Raw genomic sequence first — 16,492 nt, 5'->3', positions numbered from 1 at the left:
GAAGTTTTTAACCATGACTGCTCAAATGCAAATGTCATAAGCCAGTGAGATCCTTTCAGATGGATTGGATCTCCATTTTACACATGAAAAAGTCCAGGCTGAGAGAGATAAGATAAATCAACCCAAATTCCTCGGTTTGCAAGGATCCAAGTCGGAGCAGGAGCCCCTGTTTCCCCTGGCCCCAAATCAGCCCTATAAAGTAAGGTTTCTGAATAGTATGCTATTGACATTTGGGGCGGGATAATTCTGTTTCTGAGCTGTGGATTGTAGAATGTTTAGCAACATCCTAGCCTCTACCCATTAGATGCCAGTTACAAGAACCACCCCCCCCACCTCCAGTTGTGTCTCAAAATATTGCCAAATGTCCCCTGGAAGGCCCCATCGTCCCGAGGTGAGAACCACTGCTATAGAGCATGATGGCAACTTACTGTGTGACTAAGTAACCTCTCTGAACCATGGCTTCAACCATAAATTAGAGAGAGGGATAAGCCCAACCATTGGTCTGCTGTTGCACAGTTCTCAGCCGCTTTCCAGACAGGGACCTGTGTTGACCGACCTCTCCTCTTTGCCTGTGGCCATAGCAACCTGGAAAATAAGTCTTTAGATAAGGAAAAGCTGGCAGGGTGCGGTGGCTCACACCTATAATCCCAGCACTTTGGGAGGCTGAGGTGGGTGGATCACTTGAGGCCAGGAGTTCCAGACCAGCCTGGCCAACATGGTGAAACCCCATCTCTACTAAAAATATAAAAACTAGCCAGGCATGGTGGTGCGCACCTGTAATCCCAGCTACTCGGGAGGCTGAGGCAGAAGAATCACTTGAACCTGGGAAGTAGAAGTTGCAGTGATGACACTGCACTCCAGCCTGGGCAACAGAGTGAGACCCTGTCTCAAAAAAAAAAAAAAAAAAAAGAAGCAGTCACAGGGTTGTAGTGAGGACTGGTGCAATAGTGTGGCTGTGGCTGTCAAGAACTTAGCACTTATTGAGGCACAGAGTAGGGGCTCAAAAATATTTGCTTGGGATGATGATTTATGATGATGATCACGACAATGATGATGATAAACCACAGAATCCTGCTGTAATTCTACAATAGCAGAAAGAAGAGCTAATGGTGGGGATAGGACAGACAAGAATCCCTAAATTCTTAAGTTTTAGCCAATCTTGTCTGGCGTCATGCACTTTGTTCAGCTGCAAAATGCTGGGTTCCCCACCCAGGAAAAGATTGTGTGTGTGTGTGTGTGTGTGTGTGTGTATGTGTGTTTCCTTAGATTAAAGCCCTGCAATCATCATTCCCGGAATGGAAGTTGCTTTGGAAAGCTGAGTTGGGGTTTCCACTGGGATTTTTGTTTAAGAGTGCCATCTAGGGGCGTCTCTGTGAATCTTCGAATTCCTTCCACCTCTGGCATTTTTGGCTGGGCCAGCAGAGTTTTGCTTGTCTTTGTGTGATAGATGCTTCCTCCATCACATCATGTGTTCCTCCAGGGCTGGGATCCTAGCATCTCTCCATAGCATCAGGACTTGGCCCTCAAGGAACATGCAGTGGTTGGGTTAAAAAAATCCACGCGCAGCCTCTCCTATGCTTTCCCAATTACTTGCTGCAATGGACTGAATGTTTGTTCCTCTAAAATCCTAACCCCCAATGTGATGGGATTAGGCATGTGGTTTTTGGGAGGTGATTAGATCATGAAGGTGAAGCCCTCCTAAATGGGATTAGTGTCCTTATAAAAGAGATCCCAGTGGCTCACACCTATAATCCCAGCACTTTGGGAGGCCAAGGTGGGTGGATTGCTTGAGTCCAGGAGTTCGAGACCAGCCTGGGCAACATGGCGAAACCTCTTCTCTACTAAAAATACAAAAGTTAGCCGGGCATAGTGGCACATGCCTGTAGTCCCCGCTACATGGGAGGCTGAGGCAGGAGGATCTCTTGAGCCCAGGCAGTGGAGGCTGCAGTGAGCTGAGATTGCACCACTGCACTCTAGCCTGGGCAACAAAGTGAGACCCTGGCTCATTAAAATAAAATAAAATAAAATAATAAAATAAAATAAAATAAATAAAATAAAATAAAATAGCTCCCAGAGAGCTCTCTTACCCTCTTTCCACCATGTGAGGATACAATGAGAAGTTGGCAGCCTGCAACATGGAAGGTGGCCTTCACTGGAACCAGACTACCCTGGCACCCTGATCGTGAACTTCCAGCCTTCAGAGCAGTGAGAAATAAATGTCTCTTGTTTATAAGCCACCCAGACTTTGGTACTTTGCTATAGTAGCCTCCAAGGATTGAAACTGTTGCTCTGCTTAAACAACTATTTTAGGCCTCAGGAATGAGCTGCCAGAAACACCAGCCTCTGAATAAGAAATGTGTGAAATTTTTTTAGCAACAGATTAAGACCCTAAACTGTTGATAACAAGAGGTGGGGGCAACTTGGAACCTTGCTGACCTCTCCTCCCCATGTTGGCAGATTTGGCAAATAAAAACACACAACACTCAATTAAATCTGAATTTCAGGTAAATAACGGGTAACTTTTTAGTACAAGTACAGCCCGCGTATTGAATGGGACATGCTTATACTAAAACTTTTTTTTTTTTTGAGATGGAGTCTTGCTCTGTCTCCCAGGCTGGAGTGCAGTGGCGCTATCTCGGCTCACTGCAACCTCCACCTCCTGGGTTCAAACGATTCTCCTGCCAAAGCCTCCGGAGTAGCTGGGATTACAGGCATGTGCCGCCACGCCCGACTAATTTTTGTATTTTTAGTAGAGACAGGGTTTCACCATGTTGGTCAGGCTGGTCTCAAACTCCTGACCTTGTGATCCACCTGCCTCGGCCTTCCAAAGTGTTGGGATCACAGGCATGAGCCACTGCTCCCGGCCCTAAAACATTCTTTTACCTGAAAAATTGTTTGACTGAAATTCTAATTTAACTGGGCACCTTGTGTTTTGTCTGGCAGCCCAAATGAGAAACAAGGCCAGGCGTGGTGGCTCACGCCTGAATCCCAGCACTTTGGGAGGCGGAGGTGGGCAGATCACTTGAGGTCAGGGGTTCGAGACCAGGCTGGCCAACATGGCAAAACCCCATCTCTACTAAAAATACAAAAATAAGCCTGGTGTGTCAGCACACGCCTGTAATCCCAGTTACTGGGGAGGCTGAGGCAAGAGAATCACTTGAACCCAGGAGGTGGAGGTTACAGTGAGCTGAGATCATACCACTGCACTCCAGGCTGGGCAACAGAGCAAGATTCCATCTCAAAAAAAAAAAGAAAGAAAGAAAGAAAGAAAAAGAAGATTGAGAAACTTGAAGCCTATATCCTTTCTTAAGAATTATCCAACACAAAGTTGTCAGACAACAAACAATTCTGGTACAGGTGAGGTGGCCTGGGGGAAGTCACTTTCACTCTCTTTGGCAGATACTTTATTTTTCATCTTTCCTCAGATTACATGTAGGTTTTCGGTTGAAGCCATGGAACAGATTTCATAACCAAGTTCAAACTTTCCTGCTGACCTAGCTGTGTGACTATGGGCAGGTTAGTTTAATGTATCAGTTTCCTCAATCATAAAACTTGTGAAAATACTGATATTTATATTCTAGGTTGTTGAGAAGATTCAAAGACATGATGTCTACTAAGTGCTTAGCAGCAGTCCCAGGGCATAGTATATGCTCAATAAGTGAAAGCCATTAGTACTGATAGTTTTAAACACTAGTAGACTTAAAACACACTAAATTTCAGATGGTAGCATACCTCCTACTCACACACAGGCCATAGGGTCCATTAGCTCCACATCAGGCCCATTCTAATTTTTTTTTTTTTTTTGAGACAGAGTCTCGCTGTGTCACCCAGGCTGGAGTGCAATGGTGTGATCTCAGCTTACTGCAATCTCCACCTCCTGTGTTCATGCAATTCTCCTGCCTCAGCAACCCAAGAAGCTGGGATTACCGGTGCCTGCCACCACGCCCGGCTAATTTTTTGTATTTTTAGTAGAGACGGGGTTTCACCATGTTGGCCAGCCCGGTATTGAACTCCTGACCTCAGGCGATCCACTCGCCTTGGCCTCCCAAAGTACTGGGATTACAGGCATGGGCCACCGCCCCGGCCCCATTCTAATTTTTCACTTCATTGGCTTACACTTGCTGTTTTTGGTGGGACATGAGGTTTCACACCCCATACAGGAGACCTGATAATCTTCCCATTTCCGTCTGAACCAGAGTCTCCAGCTCTCCCACTGTCTCACTTATTCCAAATGCTATTTGAAACCGTATGTATACTTTGTGATAAAGAGCATAAATTTAAGAGATGGAAAAGCTCAGGGTTATTTTGAAAGAATGGAAAGCCCAACTTTGAGGAAAAGCAGTGGGAAAAGGGGGAAAATAGAAGTACTTGGTATTATTGTGTCTGGAATTGGTAGGTTCTCGGTCTCACTGACTTCAAGAATGAAGTTGCGGACCCTCCCGGTGAGTGTTACAGCTCTTAAGATAGCGCGTCTGGAGTTTGTTCTTTCTTATGTTCGGAGTTTCTTCCTTCTGGTGGGTTCCTGCTCTCGCTGGCTCAGGAGTGAAGCTGCAGACCTTCCCCATGAGTGTTACAGCTACTAAGGCAGCATGGACCCAAAGAGTGAGCAACAGCAAGATTTACTGCAAACAGTGAAAGAACAAAGCTTCCACGCTGTGGAAGCAGATGGAGCGGCTTGCTGCTGCTGCTGGCCCGGGCAGCCTGCTTTTATGCTCTTATCTGGCCCCACCCACATCCTGCTGATTGGTAGAGCCGAGTGGTCTGTTTTGCCAGGGCGCTGATTGGTGCGTTTACAATCCCTGAGCTAGACACAAAGGTTCTCCAAGTCCCCACCAGAATAGCTAGATAGACTGTGGATTGGTGCATTCACAGACCCTGAGCTAGACACAGGGTGCTGATTGGTGTGTTTACAAACCTTGAGCTAGATACAGAGTGCTGATTGGTGTATTTACAATCCCCGAGCTAGACAGAAAGGTTCTCCAAGGTCCCACCGGAGCAGCTAGATACAGAGTGTTGATTGGTGCATTCACAAACCCTGAGTTAGACTCAGGGTGCTGATTGGTGTATTTACAATCCCTGAGCTAGACATAAAGGTTCTCCACGTCCCCATCAGACTCAGGAGCCCAGCTGGCTTCACCCAGTGGCTCTTGCACCGGGGCTGCAGGTGGAGCTGCCTGCCAGTCCCGTGCCGTGGGCCCGCACGCCTCAGCCCTTGGGTAGTCGGTGGGACTGGGCGCCGTGGAGCAGGGGGTGGCGCTCGTCGGGGAGGCTCGGGCAGCACAGGAGCCCACGGAGGGGGTGGGAGGCTCAGGCATGGCGGGCTGCAAGTCCCGAGCCCTGCCCCGCGGGAAGGCAGCTAAGGCCCGGTGAGAAATGGAGGGCAGCGCCGGTGGGCTGGCACTGCTGGGGGACCCAGTACACCCTCTGCAGCCGCTGGCCGGGGTGCTAAAACCCCTCATTGCCCGGGGCCGGCAGGGCCGGCCGGCCGCTCCCAGTGCGGGGCCCGCCAAGCCCACGCCCACCCGGAACTCCAGCTGGCCCGCAAGCGCCGCGCGCAGCCCGGGTTCCCGCTCGCGCCTCTCCCTCCACACCTGCCTGCAAGCTGAGGGAGCCGGCTCCGGCCTTGCCCAGCCCAGAAAGGAGCTCTCACAGTGCAGCGGTGGGCTGAAGGGCTCCTCAAGTGCCGCCAAAGTGGGAGCCCAGGCAGAGGAGGCGCCGAGAGCGAGCGAGGGCTGTGAGGACTTGCCAGCACGCTGTCACCTCTCACTATGCAACGCTCTTCATTGGAACTCGAGAATGTTTGTGTTCTGGACAGGTAAGTTATGGAAAGAGCAGTGGACTCGGGGAGATCAGGACAGGTTCCAATTGTATCAGTGCTACTTATGAGTCAAGTCGACTTAGGAAAGTTATGTATCTCTCAGTTTTTTTGTTTTTCTTTTTGTTTTGTTTTTTTTTTGAGGTGGAGTTTCGCTCTTGTTGCCCAGGCTGGGGTGCAGTGGCATGATCTGTGCTCACTGCAACCTCCCTCCCAGGTTCAAGTGATTGTCCTGCCTCAGCCCCCCAAGTAGCTGGGATTACAGGCGACTACCACCATGCCTGGCTAATTTTGTATTTTTAGTAGAGATGGGGTTTCACTATGTTGGCCAGGCTGGTCTCAAACTCCTGACCTCAAGTGATCCATCCACCTCAGCCTTTCAGAGTGCTGGGATTACAGGCATGAGCCACCATACCTGGCTCATATCTCTCAGTTTTGATTCCTTATCCTTAAAATGGGAATATCGTGGTGTTTGGGGGAAAATTGAATGAAAAAAAAAAGATATGCAAGCATGGCACCCCCAAAAAACTCATTAAGTCTAACTTGGTTTTGAGAGAACTTCACAGTGACCATGGAACATGTGCTTTTAATATTTGGGCGGCAGCTAATATTGTTACTTTTGAGTATGTGCACATGTATTTCTGTGTTTATCGTAATATTGATGTTAGCCACAACATTTATAGAGCATCGACTGTGTTCGGTGATCAAACTATCCCAGTTTGCCCAGGACTGAGATTGCTCCCAGGATGCAGGACTTAGTGTTAAAATGGGGAAAAACTAGGCTGGGCGTGGTGGCTCACACCTGTAATCCTAGCACTTTGGGAGTCCCAGGTGGGCGGATCACGAGGTCAGGAGATTGAGACCATCCTGGCTAACACGGTGAAACCCCGTCTCTACTAAAAATACAAAAAATTAGCTGGGCGCACTGGTGGGAGGCTGAGGCAGGAGAATGGTGTGAACCCGGGAGGCAGAGCTTGCAGTGAGCCGAGATCACGCCACTGCACTCCAGCCTGGGCAACAGAGTGAGACTCCGTCTCAAAAAAAAAACGGGGAAAAACTGGGAAAATATCAGTTATCCTTCTACTATATGCAAATCGCTCTGTACACGTTATCCAGTTAACCCTTCAAAGCAACCCTATGAAGTAGGGACTCACATTATTGCCATTTTACAGACGGAAAGGACACTTGGAGAGATTAAACAACTTGCCAAGCCACACAGCTAATTAATGAGAAGAGTAGGATCTGAAGTATGACCTGTCCAACTGTAGATCCCAAGAACTTAACCACCATACTCTGTGCTTTTCGACGTCTCCAAAGGTCTTTTATTGCTGTTGCCTCTGTTATTCCTGGAACATTGCTAAACACCCTCCCATGTTCCCTTCTGTCACCAACACTTCCTGCTGCCCACCTGGGCCTCCAGCAAAGGGAGACACCAGCTCACAGAGCTAGGTCATGCCCAGTCTTGTATGTAGGCACCGCAGAGGCCCCTCCTTCCCTTAGCAACAGACGCTGAGACTTGGTTACTGTGCCCAGCGCCTGCATACAAGCACTGCTAGCGTTAAGAGTCCAGGGAGGAGGAGGGAGAACAGTTCGGGCTGCCAGGATGTTGTTTGGAGGGTTGAGTCTCCCTCTTCTCTGTATTAATGTGTAACTCTGCTTCAGTCTTTCCTCTGCAGTGAACTCAATGTGTTTCTGGAAAATTTCCAAGAGAGAAGCACTCAAGGGAAAGGAAGCGTGGCCACTGCTGGGGGACTAGGAACCAGAGCCAAAAGCGCAGCAGAAACCCAGTGCTGTCCCCTTATCTCTAGCTTCCCTTTCTCTCCTCTTCTACCAGGGAACTCCTCAGCGGGCCAAAGTCTATGACCTCAGAGAGGCAACCTCATGAACAGAGCTTTCAGAACATCTGGAAAGTTCCATTGTTGGTGTCATCCCCATTATGCTATAAGGAAGTGTGAATTTCAGACCAACTGGATAGGAGAGGCACATCCCGGAGAAGCTGAAAGCTCTTTATTCATTTTAAAAAAATAGCTACAATTAGAGTGGACACCATGGGTGACATGGATTGCTCATCACAGAAGGTAGGTGTGAATTTTAAGACGTTTCTTGTTTTACCTGTGTGTATATATATATTTTTTGAGACAGAGTTTCGCTCTTTGCTGCCCAGGCTGGAGTGCAATGGTGTGATCTCGGCTCACTGCAACCTCCGCCTCCTGGGTTCAAGTGATTCTCCTGCTTCAGCCTCCCGAGTAGCTGGGATTACAGGCATGCGCCACCACACCTGGCTAATTTTGTATTTTTGGTGGAGACAGGGTTTATCCATGTTGGTCAGGCTGGTCTTGAACTCCCGATCTCAGGTGATCCGCCTGCCTCAGCCTCCCAAAGTGCTGGGATTACAGGTGTGAGCCACCGTGTCTGGCCGATTTACCTGTATTTTTAATGTGTTGGGAATATGTGGGAAGAGGGCCAATTGGCATGTTAGATGCCCTTGACTGAACAAGTGTATTCATCACATTTTTTTGTTGTCTGCTTTGAAATATCATTTTTGCTGAATTAGACTTTTGGAAATCTTCAAGTTTTGCTGTGAAAAATCCAGGAATAGACACCCATTCTTCCCTTTCCTTCCCTTCCAAGCCCATTAGACCATATATTCCAACCATCAGTTTTTGACGGTGGCTGAACATTAGAATATTCTGGGGAGCATCTTAAAAACATAGAGTCTTGGTCCCCCACTCCTAGATTCTGATCCAGAAGATTTGGAGTGGGGCCCTGGAATCTATATTTTTATCTAAGACCAGAGTGATTCTGGTGTAGCACGTCCTCAGACGAACGTCTGGGAATGGCCTCCATGAAGAACATGCATACAACATGTGTAATCAGCAATAAGCTGCCCAAAGTGACAGTTCTACCCAATCTAAGTTCCAGAATTTCTGTTGTATCTGTGTTGAATCACCAGGTTGCCATACAGCGAAGTGCCCAGAGGAGCATTTTAAATAGAAACTTTATAAAACTAAAGTGGGTTTGTAGATAATAACTAAGCCAATATGCTCTGAAGTGAAAGCTCCTTGAAATTTACCAAAGAGAAGATTTAAGCATTAATTTCTTTCTTTCTTTTTCTTTCTTTCTTTTTTTTTTTTTTTGAGACAGTTTGTCTCTGTTATCCAGGCTGGAGTGCAGTGGCGTGATCTTTACTCACTGAAAACTCTGCTTTCTGGGTTCAAGCGATTCTCCTGCCTCAGTCTCCTGAGTAGCTGGAACTACAGGTGTGCGCCACGGCCTGGCTAATTTTTGTATTTTTAGTAGAGACGGGGGTTTCTCCATGTTGGCCAGGCTGGTCTCGAACTCCTGGCCTCAAGTGATCCACCTGCCTCGGCCTCCCAAAGTGCTGGGATTATAGACATTAGCTACCACGGCTGGCCAAGCATTCATATTTTTAACAAACAATTTTGCACAACCAGCTAGTTCTTATGAGAATCTCGATCTCTTGAAGGTGCCACAGAGGATTCTTAGCCATTTATTGCCAAGAAAACTCTTTTAGCCCCATTCTGCAATTGATGCCTAGATCTGCTCATGTTGTGTGTGCCCCATGTGTTCCTGATCCACAGACTGGGATGCTTTCTGCTATCAGCGTACTTATGACTGTTTGTGTATTTGTTTTAGTCCAAGCCTATGACATAGCCTAGTTTAATTTGTTTCTACAGAGGTTCTCCCTCTTTCCATTGTGTTCTGCAAAATGCTCACGGTTTGCTTTCTTCATTATCCCAAGAACAGCGTCTCTGTCAGTTTGCATGATGCAGTAAGGAAGCTGAGGCAGGAGAATCGCTCGAACCTAGGGGGTGGAGGTTGCAGTTGTAGTGAGCCAAGATTGTGTCACTGCACTCCAGCCTGGGCGACAGAGCGAAAACTTGGACTCAAATAATAATAATAATAATAGTAATAATAATAATAACAATAAATAAGTCACTGACTTAGAAGTCAAGCCGGCCAATTACATGGCTAGGATGTGTTACCTATCTTCTCACCCTCATTTTCTTCAGCTAGAATGCGGGTATGAAAAAAAATCTCATGAGGTTGTACAGTACCTGGCACATAATTGTTTGGAATAATGGTAGATAGTATTGCTGCGGTTGTTGTTTTTCTGTTGTTATTTAATGAGGTAGGTGCTCCGGGAGAGATAATGATGGTTAATTTGAGTCATCTTTAAGGGGTTGGGGGCAGAGGGACAGCTAATAGTCATATGCCCCCTGCCCCGTCCCACCCTCATCAATGATCTTGCATGTCATAATTTGCACACCCAAATAAATCACACTGATACGATGTTGGCTCATCTTATATAGGAGTTAAGTCCAAAGTCAATGCCTAAGGTGAAAATCACAGAGAGTCAAAATTGCCCTTGAAAATCCCTCAAACCACCTTTAAAGTGCTGAACGGCAGCACCTCTCAATAAGTCCAGGCCAACAGCTTTTCTTCTAGTGTTGGAACAAATTGCAGTTTCTCCATCACTAGCCCCAGGTGAAGTGGTTGTTTTGCATATAGGGGCTAACTCTTAAGACAAAAACACATGTGATTTCATTCAATAATGTAGTCACTTTCTTCTCTGCTCAGGAGAGGTGGAGGGTCACTTGGGATCTGAGAGTGATTGTGGGAGCCACAAGTTGACCCTTACCTGAGGCTCACTCCACAGTATGCACTCACTGGTTGGAATGGAGTACTCAACACCCACATTGTTGAAATAACACTTTTTCTTTTCACAGGAATCATAAAGAGTTGCTTATGTGTGTGTTAAATACACAGAAAATTCAATGCCACTGCCTGAATGAATTTCTCTTTGGAATTTTGCACATGTGAAAATGCAAGAGTCCAGCTGGTGGAGTGGCTTATGCCTGTAATCCCAGCACTTTGGAAGGTCGAAGCAGGTGGATCACCTGAGGTCAGGAGTTCAAGACCAGCCTGACCAATGTGGTGAAACCCCATCTCTACTAAAAATATGAAAATTAGCCAGGCATGGTGGTGGGCACCCATCCAGCTTTTTGGGAGGCTGAGGCAGGAGGATTGCTTGAACCTGGGAAGCAGCAGTTGCAGTGAGCTAAGATCGTACCATTGCACTCTAGCCTGGGTGACAGAGTGAGAGACTGTCTCAAAAAAAAAAAAAAAGCAAGAGTCAATGTTTTTAAAGTCACCTCCTTTAATCATACCTGAGGGTAGGGTACTGGGGATGTCCTCAGAATTTGGGCTCTTCCACGGGGGAAAAATATTCAAATTTGCTCATAGAAGGGAATCCGAGGAGGAGACACTGAATGATTAAAAAATGAAGCAGGGGCCGGGCGTGGTGGCTCATGCCTGTAATCCCAGAACTTTGGGAGGCTGAGGAGGGCAGATCACTTGAGGCCAGGAGTTCAAGACCAGCCTGGCCAACATGATGAAACCCTGTCTCTACTAAAAATATAAAATTAGCTGGGCATGGTGGCAGTCACCTGTAATCCCAGCTACTTGGGAGGCTGAGGGAGGAGAATCACTTGACCCCCGGAGGCAGAGGCTGCATTGAGCTGAGATAGAGCCACTGCACTCCAGCCTGGGTGACAGAGCAAGACTCCATCTCAAAAAAAAAAAAAAAAAGAAAGAAAAAACAGGAGTGGAAGGGTTGGGGAGATGGTCACAGGATATAAAATTTCAATTAGATGGAATAAGTTCAAGAGATCTGTTGTACAGCATGATGACTAATTAACAATATATTGTATTCTTGAACAACGCTATGAGAGTAGATGTGTTCTCACTGCAAAGATAATAACCATGCAAGGTAACGCATATGATAATTAGATTTAGTCACTCTATAATGTATATACACTTCAATACATCTCAGAGTGCAATCTCAGCTCACCGCAACCTCCGCGTCCCAGGTTCAAGCAACTCTCCTGTCTCAGCTTCCCAAGTAGCTGAGACTACAGGCACACGCCACCATGCCTGGCTAATTTTTGTATTTTTAGTAGAGACAGGGTTTCACCATATTGGTCAGGCTGGTCTCGAACTCCTGACCTCAGGTGATCCACCCTCCCTGGCCTCTCAAACTGGTGGGATTACCGGTATGAGCTACCGCACCCAGCCCTTATCTGTTAATTTTTAAATAAATGAAACATACATAATGGATGGGAATGAGAGGAGTGTTTTGTTTTAGGTTCAGAACTCTGGACCTAAAACTATTCCTGGGAACCTCTTTAGTCCTAACCAACTCAGAGGCTTGCAAATCTTCCCTAATTTTTGAAGGGTGACTTTGTTCCCATGTCCCACAGATCGCCAAAAGTGACTCCATACATCACATGAGCCACTCCCAGGGGCAGCCAGAGCTGCCTCCTCTGCCTGCTTCTGCTAATGAGGAATCGTCTGGACTCTATCAGGTATGCACACCTGGCTGCCAGCTCTTCTGTTGAGGGTGAGGAGGTGAAGTGCATCCCCCACTTCTCTCCGTATTTGGCAGGTACTCATTGAGGGTGGAGAGTCAAACAGACCTGACAAGTAGGATTAGTAGCTTTGGTCGCTTTTGCCCCCAGAAGAGGCTGCAGAAGTGTGGGAGAGAGAGCTATGCCATTGTCCAAAGGTGAATTAGAATCTGGCCGTCCACTGATCTGCTGTGTTATTTAAACTCTCTGAACTTCTGTGTGTTTCATTGTAAAATGAGGGTAATTGCTCGTACCTTGTAGTCATGTCCATAAGGAATAAAGACCAGAGATGTCAATTACCTGCCTCAAAATTACTGGTGAATGCAAGCTATTATCCCTGACATCAGAATTCATGCTTACAATGGTCAGAGAAGTACAGTTGGTGTCTGTTCAGACAATCTTTCCACTGAATGTGCAGAAGGCAGAAACATAGCATAAGGCACTTGGAACTCTCGTGAGCCTCAGTGTGAGCAGAGCTCAGGCTCATCGAGAGATGTTCCTCATTGTGTCTCACTCTGCACTTCTTCCCTCGTAGACTGTCATGTCACACAGTTTTTACCCGCCCTTGATGCAACGCACGTCATGGACCTTGGCTGCACCCTTCAAAGAACAGCATCACCACCGTGGACCCAGTGATTCCATCGCCAACAACTACTCCTTGATGGCCCAGGACCTGAAGCTGAAAGATCTGTTGAAGGTCTACCAACCGGCCACCATCAATGTCCCTAGGGACAGGACCGGTCAGGGGCTGCCATCATCAGGTACTTGTGGCAATGTCACACCCTTGCAGAATGGGGCTTTGGAGGAAATTTTTATTTATTTATTTATTTTAGATGGAGTCTCACTCTGTCGCCCAGGCTGGAGTGCCATGGCACGATCGCGGCTCATTGCAACCTCCGCCTCCCGGACTCAAGTGATTCTCCTGCCTCAGCCTCCTGAGTAGCTGGGACTACAGGCCACACCTGGCTATTTTTTTTGTATTTTTAGTAGAGATGGGGTTTCACTATGTTGGCCAGGCTGGTCTCAAACTCCTGACCTCAGGTGATCCACCTGCCTCAACCTCCGAAAGTGCTGGGATTACAGGCATGAGCCACTGTGCCTGGCCTGGAGTGAAATTTTTACTCCTGGGTTCTGATCCTGGCTCCCCTTTTGCTGAAGCTAACTTTGGAGACTTTGCAAAGCCTCACTTTCCTCCTTATCTATGGAGGAAATGATTGCAAACGTCTAACATTTATAGACCGTTTACGTATACCAGGCACTGTTCTATGTACTTGTGTTATTGTTTGCATGATAAGTTATTCCAAAATTCTGTGGCTTAAAAGAACCAGTATTTGTTATCTTACAATTTCAGTGGGGCAGGAACGTGGGCATGGCTGAATTTGTAGTGCTGGCTCAGGGCCCCTCACTAGCGTACAGTCAAGGCATACACCAAGGCCACCGGGAAGGATCCTCTTCCAGGCTTACTCATGTCATCAGGTCCTTGCTGGCTGTTGGCCATAGACACCAGTTTCTTGCCACACGGGTCTGTCCCTTAGAACAACTCACAACATGGCTTCTGGCTTCCCTTAGAGCGAGGGAGGGGGAGAGAAAGAGAGAGAGCCAGCAAGAGAGAACCCATAGGCTTTTTTGGAACTTAATCTTGGAAGTGACATCCTGTCACTTTTGCCACATTCTATTTGTTAGGAGTCACTAGTTCTAGTGCATACTCCAGGGGAGAGGATTACACCACAAAGGGGTGTTACCAGGAGATGGGGATCATTGGGGGCTGTCTTGGAAGCTGCTTACCACAGCACTTTGTATGTATTAATTTAATTCCCACCAAGCATAGGTATATCGGCATAAGGATATCCTTTAGTAATTTTTGTTGGATGTATGTTGGCACTCTTGATCTGCTCTCTGTCTCAAACTCATTTTTATATTTTTCATTGTTTTCTCTGTGCTACGTCTGGGTGAGTTTCTTAATTACGTCTTCCAATTTACTAATTTTCTCTTCAACTCTGTTCAGTCTTGAGTTTTTCATGTCTAATGAGTGTTTTTTGTTTAAATGACTATCTTTCCATTTCAAATTTTCTGATTACTTATGGTTTTCTACCTCCCTTCTCCAACTCCTGATTCCATTTTTATTGTCATAGCCCTTTCAATATCACTTGGAGGATTTCTTTTTCCCAAGTGGTTCTTACCACTGTTATTTGTGTATTACATACACACCCACAGTCTCTAGGGTGCTGCTTTTGCATGTTCCTGCTTTAAGGACATGTAGCAAATAATTAACGCCCAAATGTTCAAGATCATGATACACAGAACCTTATGTTTGCTGCTCTAATTGCTAATTTCATGGTCATCATCTTAGTTCCTTTTGGGCTGCTATAACAAAGAATCATAAACTGAGTGGCTTATAAACTACAGAAATTCATATCTTGTGGTTCTGGAGTCTGTAAAGTCCGAGATCAAGGTACCAACAGATTCAGTCTATGATGAGGGTCCTCTTCCTGATTCATAGACATCTGTCTTCTCTATCTTCTTGCTGCATGCTCACATGGGAGAAGGGGTGAGAAATCTTTTTGCTGTTTTTTTTATAAAGGCACAATCTCATTCATAAGATGGAGCCCTCATGACCTAATCACCTCCCAAGAGTCCCACCTCCAAATACCATCATGCTGGGGATTAAGGTTCAACATACTAATTTTGACAAGACATTAGCTTTCAGTCTGTAGCAGTCTTTAATAATTTTCTTAGTCCAAAATTATTAATATCTGTGAAGAACTAGTGCTAATGCCTCCCAGGTTTCATTGTCCCCAAAATTCTCAGGCAAGCCAGAGTCTTTGAATATAAAGTACTAAGATGCTTTCTTCAGAGCGGCACTGGTGTCTGTTATTCATGTCCTTGCTTGAGTTGATTTTTGCTTATTATTCATTAAAATACATTTGTACTTGGAGGATCTTAAAAATTTATTTTGGAGCAATATTGTTATTGCTGTATTATTTCCATTTTGTGAATCTGTACCTTGATTGTTGAGTTTATTGAGAGAGTTGCTTGCCCCCAGGAGTTGGAGACGAGCCTGGGCAACATGACAAAACTCCGTCTCTACAAAAGATAGGAAAATTAGCCAGGTGTGGTGGCATGCGCCTGTACTCCTAGCTACTCAGGAGACTGAGGTGGGAGGATCACCTGAGCCTGGGTGGTTGAGGTTGCAGTGAGCTGAAATCATGCCACTGCACTCCAGCACAGGCAGCAGAGTGAGACCCTGTCTCAAAAAAAAAAAAAAAAAGGATTTTTTGTATTGTTGTTATATGTGGACTATTTTGAGAAGTTCAAAGATAGACACTTTAGGAAGTAATATCTAATTAAAGTTTAATAATATAGTTTTTATATCACTTATTGAATTAATTGTAGCTACCTTCTATTTATTGCAAATGATATTGGTTTTTCTACTTGCAATAAATATGTACTTATTTTTTATTTGTGATAATCATAAAATTTCTTTTAAAAATAAATGTACTAAGTTTATTTTATTTATTTATTTATTTATTTATTTATGTATGTATGTATGTATATTTTTTGAGACGGAGTTTCGCTCTCATTGCCCAGGCTGGAGTGCAATGGTGCTATCTCGGCTCACTGCAACCTCCGTCCCCAGGGTTCAAGCGATTCTTCTGCCTCAGCCTCCTGAGTAGCTGGGATTACAGGCGTGTGCCACCATGCCTGGCTAATTTTTGTATTTTTAGTAGAGATGGGGGGGTTTCACCATGTTGGTCAGGCTGGTCTCGAACTCCTGACCTCGTGATCTGCCTGTCTCGGCCTCCCAAAGTGCTGGGATTACAGGCATGAGCCACCATGTCTGGCCTATTTTATTTTTTATTTTATTTATTTATTTTTGAGACGGAGTCTCACTCTGTCGCCCAGGCTGGAGTGCAGTGGCACGATCTCGGCTCACTGCAACCTCCACCTCCTGGGTTCAAGCAATTCTCCCTGCCTCAGCCTCCCAAGTAGCTGGGTCTACAGGCGCTCGCCGCAATGCCCGGCTAATTTTTATATTTTTTAGTAGAGATGGGGTTTCGCCATGTTGGCCAGGCTGGTCGTGAACTCCTGACCTCAGGTGATCTGCCTGCCTTAGCCTCCGAAAGTACTGGGATTACAGGCATGAGCCACCGCGCCTGGCCAAATGTACTAAGTTTAAATGCCCAAGTCTACTTAAAGAGAAATATTAAAACAGTAATATAACAGGTGTTTAGAAAATAGAGCATAC

General features: G+C 46.1%; 1 protein-coding gene across 1 annotated transcript in view; it reads left to right on the top strand.

Annotated features, from left to right (window-relative positions):
* Window positions 1-7,297: 7,297 nt before the first annotated feature.
* Window positions 7,298-16,492, top strand: part of DNAH3 (dynein axonemal heavy chain 3) — a 219,936-nt gene continuing 210,741 nt past the window's right edge. The window contains exons 1-3 of the mRNA XM_024925984.4: window positions 7,298-7,893; window positions 12,100-12,204; window positions 12,782-13,007. Of these exons, the coding sequence (XP_024781752.4) occupies window positions 7,864-7,893; window positions 12,100-12,204; window positions 12,782-13,007 (361 nt within the window). The 5' untranslated portion in view covers window positions 7,298-7,863. The remainder of the gene's footprint in view (window positions 7,894-12,099; window positions 12,205-12,781; window positions 13,008-16,492) is intronic.

The sequence above is a fragment of the Pan paniscus genome, chromosome 18, assembly GCF_029289425.2.
Source record: "Pan paniscus chromosome 18, NHGRI_mPanPan1-v2.0_pri, whole genome shotgun sequence".
NCBI lineage: Eukaryota > Metazoa > Chordata > Mammalia > Primates > Hominidae > Pan > Pan paniscus.
This window is presented reverse-complemented; position numbering and strand designations above follow the sequence as displayed.